General features: G+C 43.2%; 1 protein-coding gene across 5 annotated transcripts in view; it reads right to left on the minus strand.

Moving 5' to 3' along the window:
• The window catches only part of BRIP1 (BRCA1 interacting helicase 1), a 660,079-nt gene that overhangs the window by 276,230 nt on the left and 370,891 nt on the right, over positions 1 to 12,958 (minus strand). For all 5 annotated transcript variants that reach the window (XM_063954025.1, XM_063954024.1, XM_063954027.1 and 2 more), the window contains 2 exons: positions 7,671 to 7,811; positions 5,270 to 5,431 (listed from right to left, as the gene is read on the minus strand). In XM_063954025.1, the coding sequence (XP_063810095.1) occupies positions 5,270 to 5,431; positions 7,671 to 7,811 (303 nt within the window). The remainder of the gene's footprint in view (positions 1 to 5,269; positions 5,432 to 7,670; positions 7,812 to 12,958) is intronic.

Here is a 12,958-nt window from a genome sequence, read left to right on the forward strand (position 1 = left end):
AAGAAAAAAGACAAGGCCGAAATCTGGACTTTGATGGAGCCCAGACATAGGCGCACATCCACTCCAGCTTGTAGAAAGCTTGGATCATAATCGGGATAACCTTGTTAGGGATCCCTCTCCTGACTAGAACCAGCTGTTCAACTTCCATGCCGTCAAACGTAGCCACGGTAAGTCCTGATAGACGAACGGGCCCTGTTGCAGAAGATCCTCGCAAAGAGGTAGAGGCCACGTATCTTTGAGGAGCATCTCCAGAAGGTTCGCGTACCAGACCCTTCTTGGCCAGTCCTGAGCAATTAGAATTGCTTGAACCTTTTCCCTTTTTTATTCTGTTTGGAATTCTTTGGATCAGAGGAAGTGTAGGAAAAACGTACACGATCTCATAGACCCATGGAGTCGTCAGGGCGTCTACCGCCACCGCCTCTGGGTCTCTCGACCTGGAACAATACCGCTTGAGCTTCTTGTTGAGACGAGAGGCCATCATGTCGATCTGTGGATATCCCCATCGACTTGTCAAGCACCTGAACACATCCGGGTAAAGGCCCCACTACCTCGGGTGCAGGTCGTGTCTGCTGAGGAAGTCTGCTTCCCAGTTGTCTACTCCCGGAATGAAGACCGCTGATAACACCACAGTGTTTCTCTCTGCCCAGAGGAGAATTCTTGACACCTCTGACATTGCTGCTCTGCTTTTCGTTCCACCCTGTCGGTTTATGTACGTTACTGCCGTCACATTGTCCGATTGGACCTGAATGGCCCGATCTTGAAGAAGATGTGAGGCCTGCAGAAGGGCGTTGTATACGGCCCTAAATTCTACAATGTTGATTGGAAGGACAACTTCCTGACTTGACCATCCTCCTTGAAACTGCACCCCCTGAGTGGCTGCTCCCCAACCTCTGTGGCTTGCGTCTGTGGTTAGCAGAATCCAGTTCTGAATTTCGAACCTCCGACACTTGACGAGGTGAGAAGTCTGTAGCCACCACAGAAGGGAGATCCTTGTTTTTGATGACAGACAGATCCTCTGGTGCATGTGAAGATGTGATCCGGACCATTTGTCCAACAGATCAAGCTGGAAGGGTTTTGCGTGAAACCTTCCGTATTGAAGAGCCTCCTAAGAAACCACCATATTCCCCAGAAGGCAAATGCCCAGATGCACCGATATCCGGGTTGGCTTCAGGACATCCCGAACCATCAACTGGATTACCAATGCCTTTTCCAATGGAAGAAACACCTTCTGCGACTCCGTATCCAGTATCAATCCCAGGAATGGAAGCATCCGTGTTGGCTCTAGGTGAGATTTCGGAAGGTTCAAAATCCACCCATGATCCTGGAGACGTTTGGTTGAGAGACCAATGCTGTCCAGCAACCTTTCCATGGATGGTGCTTTTATCAGGAGATCGTCAAGGTACGGAATTATGTTCACTCCCTGCTTGTGGAGTATAAACATCATCTCTGCCATCACTTTGGTGAATACCCTCGGTGCTGTGGAGAGACCAAATGGCAGGGCCTGGAACTGGTAGTGACAGTCCTGCAGTGCAAACCGTAGATAAGCCTGATGAGGCGGCCAGATCGGAATATGAAGGTACACATCCTTGATATCCAGAGACACTAGGAATTCCCCCTCCTTCAGACCCGAGATCACTGCTCTCAGAGACTCAATCTTGAATTGAACACTCGTAAGTACGGGTTCAACGACTTGAGGTTCAAAATCGGCCTTACCGAACAGTCTGGTTTTCGGCACTACAAACAAGTTGGAATAGTACCCCTTGTTTAACTTATGAGGTGGAACTGGAACAATGGTGTGAGTCTGTACCAGTTTTTGGATAGCATGTTGTAAAGTTATACTTGCCTCTTGTGAAACTGGCAAGCCTGATTTGAAGAATCTGTGAGGTGGGAAGCTCTTGGAACTCCAGTCTGCAGCCCTGGGAAATAAGATTTATGACCCAGGGATCCTGGCACGAATTTGACCAGATCTGACTGAAGAATTGTAGGCATGCACCCACCTGACAGCCTTCCAGGCATTGCGGTCCATCGTCATGCTGAAGTCTTTGAGGAAGCAGAGCCTGAGCTCTGTTCCTGAGCACCTGCTGTTGCTGGTTTGCGCCGCTGGAGGACGTAGAAGCACCTCTGGATTTGCCCTTGAACTTGGCCGTCCGAAAGGACTGTAACTTAGAAGCTGAATAAGTCTTCTTGGTTGGGGGAGCCGCAGAAGGAAGATACGTAGACTTACCAGCAGTAGCTGTGGAAATCCATTTGTCTAACTAATCCTGTGAATGGTAGGCCTTCAATGCCTTTCCTGGAATCCGCGTCAGCAGTCCACTGGCGTAGCCACAAGCCTCTGCGTGCCGACACTGGTGCGTTAAGCACTCCTATTTCCTATATGGCTTCTACCCTCCCGCTAGCCGGGGTGCCGGCTAAGAACTCACCACTCTTCATTCTTCTGGCTCTGTTAGGGGTGGCGGCGTGCTGCAGGACTGTACGCTCGCCGTGGTGGGCTTGCGAACAGGTCCCTCAGGAGCTCAGTGTCCTGTCAGCGGGGAACCCTTCAAGTGGTTGGGCCGTTGTCGTCCCCCCCCCCCCCCCCCCCCCCAAGTCCCACGAAGCAGACAGGCTGGTGCCAACCAATCCTGCCTGAAAATAACAAACAGATAAAATAAATGCAGAAAACTCTTCAGGAGCTTCCATAAGCGTGACCGGTTCCTCCGGGCACATTTTCTATACTGAGTCTGGTAGGAGGGGAATAGAGGGAGGAGCCGGCCCACACTATCAAATTCTTAAAGTGCCCATGGCTCCTAGTGAACCCGTCTATACCCCATGGTACTAAATGGACCCCAGTATTCTCTAGGACGTAAGAGAAATAATAATGTATGTTTTCTAAATACGTAACTGATTGTTTACATAAAGATAAAAACGTAAATAAACCCAAAACCCACAAGGTAAAAGAAGTTAAAAAAATAAATAAAATTGTTCTGATGACTGCATTAAGTTATAAGAACATTTTGCGTGTTACGGCCATAAGGTCGACCACTGAAGGTCGACAATGCTATTAGGTCGACAGGTACTAGGTCGACAGGTCAGAAGGTCGACAGGAGTTTCTCACTTTTTTCTTCTTAATTTTCTTGGATTTTTCATACTTAACGATCCACGTGAACTACGGTTGAAACGGTAATCTGCCCGAAGTATGGCGAGCGAAGCGAGCCATGCGAGGGGACAAGGTGCATTAATTTGGGTTCCCCGTCACTTTACGGAGAAAACGACACCAAAAAACGGTCAAAAACCTCATGTCGACCTTTTGACATGTCGACCTTTTGACATGTCGACCCAATGCCCATGTCGACCTAATGGCAATCCTTCAGTGATCGACGTAATGAGTGTCGACCTAAGTTGGGTCGACCCAACGATCCATACCTCATTTTGCATTCTTGAACGTATAAAAGTTTTAAGTTCAGCAATCTAGTGGACTGATGCAGAGTGAGTATTAGGTTAGCCAATGTGTGAGCACTAACAAAGTGAACACTAGCATATGCTTGTTTATAGACCTGTGCATAACTGGCACTTGACACTCTAAACGGGTGTCGTACGGTATGCCGGCGCTTGGGCTCCCAGCGCCCAGCATACCGGCGCCGGGAGCCCGAACGCCGGCATACCGACAGCGTGTCGAGCGCAAAGGAGCCCCTTGCGGGCTCGCTGCGCTTGCCACGCTGCGGGCGCGCTACGCGCGCCACACTATTTTATTCTCCCTCCAGGGGGGTCGTGGACCCCCACGAGGGAGAATAGTTGTCGGTATGCCGGGTGTCGGGATTCCGGCGCCGGTATACTGTGCGCCGGGATCCCGACATTCGGCATACAGAAGACCACCCCTCTAAACAGCAGGGGAAGAGGAACAGGCTGTCTGATGCATGCAGAGTACAATTTGCAAGGAGAACATAATGTTTTTATTTTACAGAATACACTGGTAACCCGGTAAATTTTACTGGTGTTATGGACATAACATATACACTGAATCCCCTAATAATACTTACCTTTTAGTTATATACATTAAAAATTTGGTATGATCCTACACTTACAGTAGCAGAACTTAGCAAAAGAAATATAGTGATAGATGTTTTTAATAGAAAACAGTGATATAAACTAGTTATTTAACCAGCACCTCTACTTTGTCTGTGTCAAACGAAGGATGCTTACAGTGTTAGAGACATATCAGCACTCCCTTACTATTAATGACATTAGGGTATTTGAGTAATATTCTCCATGAATATTGGAATACCCAATTAAGGCTGAGTAAATAAAGGGAGGGATCAATGAGCTGCAACTCATGCAGACCTGCAGAAACACTTAAATACGTCTGTGAGGAGACGCATCTTACACATCAATGATCATGATCTAGCATAAACTGGGTTCAGTATGATGTCGACCCTGCTTCAAGCCCAGTGTGCTCACCACAGGTTCTATTCTCACTCTGGTGGTGGCGTAGACCCACCACCTAAGTAGTAATACCGGGTAGTGGTATGTTACCAGCTGTCGGGATTCCGGTGTCGGAATCCTGGACGCCGGGATCCCAACAGCCGGTATATTAACTACATCCCCATAAACCAGCTGCATATGCTGCCGATGCACCTCAAGATGTTTACAACTCTGCATATGGGTAAAATTTTCCCCTCTTTTTAAAAAGAGTTATCAAAGCCCATTTTACCAACTGTGCATCAGCCCCTTGATGATTAATTAGATAATGTGTTATAGATTCTAACTTAACGTGGTCTTACTAGCAAACAAGACATGTATGCACATTACATGAACTTAACACTAGGTAAACTAAATATAAAGGGCCAGAGTCTCATAGTGCAAAGTACCAATGTTCGGTAATTTGAGCGACAACATCTGTTTCCCATAAATGGATGCATGTTGCTCCCATTTTGGGGGAGTGCCTAGGCCAGGATCTTCCATCCGTTTTGTAGGAACTTGGGCAGCCGGCATGCACAGTCGGCCGATAGTGTTGCAGGTGATCCTCTGCTGTGTCCTAGAACACAGCACGATGCAGACCCATAGAAGCCATTGTTTTGCGCAAGCGCAGTCAAGCCACCACTTGTGCACATGCTCCTGTCAGCTTCCATATGCATGTGCCAGGATCTGGCCAGTGGTGGCTGCAGCAGGGGCTCTCTTTCTCCTCTGGCAGACCAAGCAATAGTAGACTTATTATTGAGTGCCAAATATTAGTGTAAACCAATAAATTTACATTTTCTATGGAATAACCGAGAACAAGGGAAATAGATTTTACCTTATAGGATGGCAGAAAGCAGAGTACACCATGGCTCACAGTCTGACACACAGACAATAAAAGCGCACCAATCTCATCCTGGAAATCGAAGGTCTCTGTATGCTGAAATGTTGCATAAAGTTTCCGACCTTTTGGACCTTCTCCGACAGTGCCCACCCATACCTATAATATAAAGACATCAGTGGTTTCCAACATTTACTGTCTGTTTTTCTTAGTTTAAAGGAGACAATATACCATAGTAAAGGCTGCTGCTTTTTATTTTGCAGTGCAAAGTCACAAACACTTTCCCATGACACAATAAAAGAAAAACAAAATGTCATTAATTCCAAGATGCAGCTTCTGCCTTTCCACACCTAGGTGCTCAAATGGTGGGGCGGTCATGGCACCAATGCTCTATTTAGTGGACAGTGCAATAGCTATACTCTGATTATTTTAAAATTAGCTGCAATAAGAGCATGAGTGAAAAATAAGCAGTGGAGAGCATTTCTCTCAGTATAATAAATGACTACATAATGCATGCTATGGTCCACGCACATGGAACACGTGCACTACCGCTAACAAATATGTATGTTTATTATAAATATCTCTTTACATGTTGTGTAAGAAAACTTAAGCGATGAACTGTAGATGTGTCATTAAGGTTAAAAGGGGCTGGGGACCCACACCACTTCACTTGTAGAAACATATTCAGAGGTGACAGTTGCAGTTAATGACAGATATGTGAAGAAACCAGTATCCCACAGGAAATAAAAAAGGACTTGGACTGCTCACTTGGACACAGGTGTACCACGTATAACATATCTTATCAGCCCTTTTTTATTACGCATTCCATGGGACAACTCTGCTTCACCAAAAATGGCATGCTTTCAATGCTTTTTTGTATCTTCAAATAGCTAATCTGGATCATTAATCTTGGTTTCAGAAGTAAATAGGTAAAGGTCCTGGGTAATAATGCTACGTCAGTGTGAAGTAAGAAACATTCAAATCACGCTATTTCTGATGAAGCTGGCAGTTACATAGTCAGTGAGGTTGAAAAGAGGCTGTTCATATTATAATGCACCTGCTGAAGTAATGGTTTAGTACCAATTAACAACTATGATTCTTACCACTCCCAGATATTTAATGTCAATATGTTAAATGCTATAGCCCTGGATACATTTTCCAGTTAGAAATTTGTCCAATCCGTTTTTAAATGCATTTACAGAGTCTGCCATTATTACCTTCTCCGGCAGGGAGTTCCAAATCTTTATTGCCTTTACCGTGAAGAACCCTTTCCTACATTGTGTATGGAATTTTCTCTCCTCTAGCCTCAGCGAGTGCCCCCGCGTCCTATACAGAGTTCTTTTAATAAACAAATCCCCTGCTAACTCCTTGTAATGACCCTTTACATATCTGAAGATATCAATAATGTCTCCTCTTAGACGCCTCTTTTCGAGTGTATACATATTTAACCTAGTAAGCCTTTCCTCATACTCCAGTGTCTCTAACCCTTTAATCAATTTAGTAGCTTGCCTTTGAACTCTTTCTAGTTCCCCGATATCTTTTTTATAATATTGTGCCCAAAACGGAACACAATATTCCAGTCATACCACGAAAGGCATTAAGTTATAATACTGTGCTGGTATCCTACCATTCACACGTAATTTATTCTTTTTAAACTTGCATCCAATAAATTGGAAGCTTTTTAAACTTATTTTGAATAAATATATCCTATTATAGATAAATATATTTCAGTTATCAAAGTACTGGGATTGGATAACGATTTTCAAAGATTAACATATTTGTTCTGCATGGACGGTGCAGCAGTCCCTGAGGTCATGGGTTCGATTCCCACTATTACCCTAATTGTGTGGAGTTTGTATATTCTCGCCGTGCTTGTGTGTTATTTCCTCTGGGTACTCCGGTTTCCTCCCACACTCAAAAAAATATACTGGTAGCTTAATTGGCTCACAACAAAATTAACCCTAGCTTAATGTGTGTGCATGTACATGTGGTAGAGAACATAGAATGTAAGCTCCACTAGGGCAGGGGCTGATGTGAATGGACAAATATTATCTGTAAAGCGCCTGGGAAAATGTGTGTGCTATATAAATAACTGGCACTGCAATAAAATAATGTCTTGTAGCATATAAAAGCTGTTTCTTCCAGATCTGCTCTTCAGTATGAAACAGCATAGTAAACTTCAGACCACTACACGTACAGTGTCTTGCGGTACTATAATCCCTCAATACAAAGTGCATTCCCTCAGCTTTGTGCAGGGTTCCCTCTGAACTTAAGTCTCAATTAACACTTTTGTATCTTCCAGCCAACATATGTGCTTTAACAGCCTAATAATGTGCAGCAACATCCTTGTGCTCACACCAAAAGAGTGACAACAGCAAGTGTAAAGGCAATTGCTCACCTGGGATTTATGAATAACATGGTTTGCTTCTAGCTGGATAGAGAACTTTACACCTAGCTCAGAGGAAAATGATTCCATTGGGGACAAGGTGCCTGATGTCAGGACAATCGTGCGAACATCACCACTCAGTTCAGAAAAAGCCTGAAATAATAATAGGAAAAGAAATGGGATTTCAATTTGTATATGGAACACATAGTAATGTAGACAAGCACAGTCACACAACTAGCTTACTGATATACTGGCTAATGGATTCATACATCTGCAGTAAAATGCTAAAAAAGTAAAATAAACTAGGATGCTGTACATTTTATATAGATGCTGTTTTAGGTTTCAAAACTTATAGCTCAATACCACCACTGGTGCTGCTGATGGTGATCCAGTTCTCCTATTCGCATCCAACAAAGGCTTTTCAGTCAGTCTGCAAGGAGAGGGCAGCAGCCCCCAGGAAATAAATGTTTTATTCAGCAGCCCCCAAAGTTCTGACTATAGGGTAGAGAACTTCATTAAAATCCTTTACAGAGTTTTAAGGCTATCCATGCTTGAGTCCTGATGGTTAAATCAAGTTGACTGAGGTACTAATTAAGTCACCGGTGCTCAAGCATGGATTTTATGAAAACATGGACTGTAATGGCAGAGTTTGGGAAATGCTGATTTAGTATTAGTAGGCAGTACAGCTTTGTACAAGTTATGAGCAACTAGAAGGTATCCGGTATATAGGTTGATAGTCAATAGGTTGAAATGCATTGGGTCGACATGGTCATTAAGGTAATTGGGGTTCCCTGTGCTTTGACTGAGAAAATGAAACAAAATAAACTAGGGAAAAAAAGAAAAAAAAAGTTGTGTTAACCTTTTATTGGGTCAACCATTTTGCATGTCGACCTTTTCATGTGTCAACATTTTGTGCTGGTCAACATTTACCATTGTCTACCTTGTACCTGTCGACCTAATGTCCCTGTCAACCTTTTCCATGTCGACCATATGGGGTTGACCTATTGACTGTCAACCTAAAGAGGATCGACCTAATGATCCATACCTGACTAGATAAGGGTTGGATTCAGCTAAACACATTGGTGGCCAAAACAGACAGCAGTCAGCTGTACGTCACTTTGTACTAATCACACTCAGGTTGGCTGGGCCCTGTTAATGCAATCATCTGCAGATCTCTTATGATTGCGTTTTGTTTCAATAAGTTTATTGTGCAATAAAGGATAGTATTTGACCCACTGAAATTTGTACATCTGGCCAGTAACCTACAATACTAAAAAAACAGATCCATTTACTCTTGTTACACGTCATAATTATAATAGAGATTTATATATTTTTGCACATGGGGAAGATCAAATTATTAAAAAGACACATTAATGAGGAGGCTAGTCAAAATCTTAAGGAAAGTTAGTGCATATCTCACGGTGCTAGGCAGCTTGAGATACCGATTCAATACCGATACGCGCTCCCGTGGGGTCGGTATAGGCAAGGCTAGATAGACTGTGCAGGCAAGTCAATCTTGACTATCTAGTGTACAATCTAGTACAAAGTCTAGTCAAAATTGGCACTTAGTCAAAATCGTACATAGCAAGGACCTCACCGTGTGTACACACCTATAGGAAGAGATTTCAAAGGTAATGGTGCAACTTTAATACAGGATGTTATACACACAGTTGCACAATCTTCGTCAACCTCTGAATTCTGAGGATTATACTCAGCATCTTCAAACTTCTAACATATGTCCACCTTCCCTAAACTGAATTAGAAGCAAATAGATAAAAACTGCATTAGAGTCCTGTCTGCACCAAAGAAGCTGTTCTGTGCACATTCCACAGGGAATGTGTTTAATTTGCTGGCTGTCAGGATACGGACGCCGGAATCCAGACAGTCGACAATGTCGTCAGCCGGAATCCCAGCGCAACAGGACTATTCCTACTCGTGTCCAAGACTCCCATAGAGTGGGAATAGACCCTGAGGCGAGCGCAGCGAGCCCGCAGCGTGACGAGCGCAGAAAGCCTGCAAGAGGACTCTCTGAGCTCGCATCGCTGCCAGGCATTCCGGCGGGCAGGATGTCGCTGTCTGGATATTCACAGACGGTAAATTATACTGATTCCTGTCATAGACTCTGTGATTTGTCTCACGTCAATGGCTGAAGAATGGGTTTGTGACATTATGGATGTGAGATGAAATGAGAAGCCACAATCACCATAGAACACTGGCAAAATATCAATAAGCAAATGTTGAAAAATCAAAATAAATTTACAAAATAATTCTTGCATATACAACTTTTAATGCAAAAAAAAAAAAGTTAAATACAGCAATTTTGCAAATTCTTTCACGTGTATTTATAAAAAGCTCTAATATGCTTCCTGTTATTTTGTTTATTTTAATGAAGAAGCACATTCACAATAGTGTTTCTCCCCTAAAGTAGCATCCTGACAGTGGGAAAGAAGTGTCATAAGAAATCTTTGGGATGAGGACGACTGAATAATCTGGACTATGCTGGCTCACACAATCCCTTTTTTTTCGTAGCTAGTTTACAAAGCAATGGTCAGTGGCAACTATATATCACTGACAAGATTCTGTTAACAAATATACAAAGCACCGTCCATTCTTGTGCCAATTTTTATTACAGTGCAGCCCCAAATGCCAGAGTATAAAACAGAACTTTTATTTGGTGGCTAGTAGATTAATCAGACCTCCACAAATCGGTAGTTTGTGTATAAGACACACACTTACCATGTGGCCAGTACACAGAGCAAACCTCCTATCCTATCTCCTATAAATTTCTGGTGGCTTGTGGATAAAACAGGCCTCCAATCAGCTGGCTAACAGATAAAGTTGACCGAATATGGTGGCTAGTAGATCTAGCAAACCTCAAATTTGGGCGTTGATTAATAAAATAGACGTCCATACTGAGGCTAGTAGCGAAAGCATAGGCTTACCTGTACAATTTATTTGCTAGTGTATGTTAATCTGGTGGCTATTATATAAAGCAGAGTAACAATATGTTAGCTAGTTTATAAGGCAAAATCCATACTAGTGGCTAGCATATGGCATATGCCAGTGATGGGGAACCTTTGGCACTCCAGCTGTTGTTGACCTACACATCCCAGCATGCCCTGCTACAGTTTTGCTATTTGGCCATGCTAAAACTGTAGCAGGGCATGCTGGGATGTGTATTTCAACAACAGCTGGAGCGCCAAAGGTTCTCCATCACTGGCATATGCCATTCACCCACTCCCATACCCATTTTTACATTTTCCTGCCTGACAAAATTAACCATTTACTTGTCATGCAAGCTGGACTTCCAATGACACAGTTGCATCCCATGTGCCCGTGCCATCCGCGTCTGTCCCTGGGCTGTAATAGAGAGACGAAATCACATGTGCAGAATGGATCTGCTTCTGCTGCTCTGATGCCGCAGTCTGTGACCATCACTATGACTCTCAAAATTGTACCCCAGAATTCCACGTGAATAGCAATCAAAAGTGTGAGGATGGGAACTTAGGGGTAAATGTATGACCCATCGATATGGGGGAGGTTATGTGCATGGATACCGCTTCTCCCCCAAGTATTACAGCAGCGGTGCGTACAAAATGACAGGGGCGCTATGTGCTTCTGTCCATATCGGCATTGTTATATAAAAGATAGCCCATCAATGTATGACCGTTGTGACACCTACAGCTATCGATTTTGACAGCTGCAGGTGTCGTTGCCCATTCACCACAGCCGATGAGGCTGCATGCAAAAACTTATTTTAGAAGTATCAAAAGTCTTTTGATACTTGGATACACAGGATATTCCACTACAGGGTCGAGTACTTTTGGGATTATCCCTTGAACCTGATTACCTAAGTGTCATACGTCTGTTTTATAACCTACCAGGTGTTTTGGGCCACGTATTTAAGTACTTTGTGGTCTACCTGGTTGATGTGAATGTCCAAGAGCAATTTTACCTACTGCATAATTTTTTGATGGTAACTACTTAAGTGAGATATACCCTGATGAAGTCTCGGCATGAGATGAAACGCGTTGGAATATCTGTTTTTGTGATCTGACCTCTAATCTACACTAATAGAAGGAGGAGATCGTTAAGAAATACCTGTATACTTGTTCTTATTGACCCCCATTTTACATCAATAGTGGGAGAAAATTTCTACAGAACATTTATATGACTATGGACACTGATGTTGCTTTTTATGAATTTTAAATAAATATGTGTAATGGAACTCACTGATTGATTTGAATCTTAGAAATTGTTATATTTTGCCATTGTATAACACAATTAGTTGGTTTGAACAATTCTAGGAGTTGTAACAAACGCTAGGTGCCAATTTCACTATTGCTATACATATATTTATATATATTTATTGTCATGACCCATGGGGAGGGGTGTTAATGACTAGGTGGGTACTTATGCACAATGGGGGTCATTCCGAGTTGTTCGCTCGCAAGCTGCTTTTAGCAGCTTTGCACACGCTAAGCCGCCGCCTACTGGGAGTGAATCTTAGCTTATCAAAATTGCGAACGAAAGATTCGCAATATTGCGAAAATACTTCTCTGTGCAGTTTCTGAGTAGCTCGAGACTTACTCTGCCAGTGCGATCAGTTCAGTGCTTGTCGTTCCTGGTTTGACGTCACAAACACACCCAGCGTTCGCCCAGACACCCCTCCGTTTCTCCAGCCACTCCCGCGTTTTTCCCGGAAACGGTAGCGTTTTTTCACACACTCCCATAAAACGGCCTGTTTCCGCCCAGAAACACCCACTTCCTGTCAATCACATTACGATCACCAGAACGAAGAAAAAACCTTGTAATGCCGTGAGTAAAATTCCTAACTGCATAGCAAATTTACTTGGCGCAGTCGCACTGCGGACATTGCGCATGCGCATTAGCGACTATTCGCTCCGTTGCGACAAAAAAATAACGAGCGAACAACTCGGACTGACCCCCAATGGTGGGTGGGAGGATTTGCCTCTGGGGATTTATTACCACTAGGGGGTTGGGAAAATGCCATTGAGGATCTACTGTCTCTGAGGTATAATTACAACGGGGGAATATTTACTGTAGGTGGGATGAATATTAATTTTCAATAGAATCTTTAAATCCATTTTTAAAAGTACACTCTAAATTGAATTAAATAACAACAACAATAATAAGAATAATAATTTTAATAAAGACAACACAATTAGACAATTAAGTGATTAACAAATCTGCATTCCAGGAGCTGAAAACTAGATGTCAATGCCAGCTCCTAATATCTAATCTCCGGAGCAATAAAAAAAGAAATGAAAAAAAAAAAG

Source organism: Pseudophryne corroboree, chromosome 2 (assembly GCF_028390025.1).
Source record: "Pseudophryne corroboree isolate aPseCor3 chromosome 2, aPseCor3.hap2, whole genome shotgun sequence".
Lineage (NCBI taxonomy): Eukaryota > Metazoa > Chordata > Amphibia > Anura > Myobatrachidae > Pseudophryne > Pseudophryne corroboree.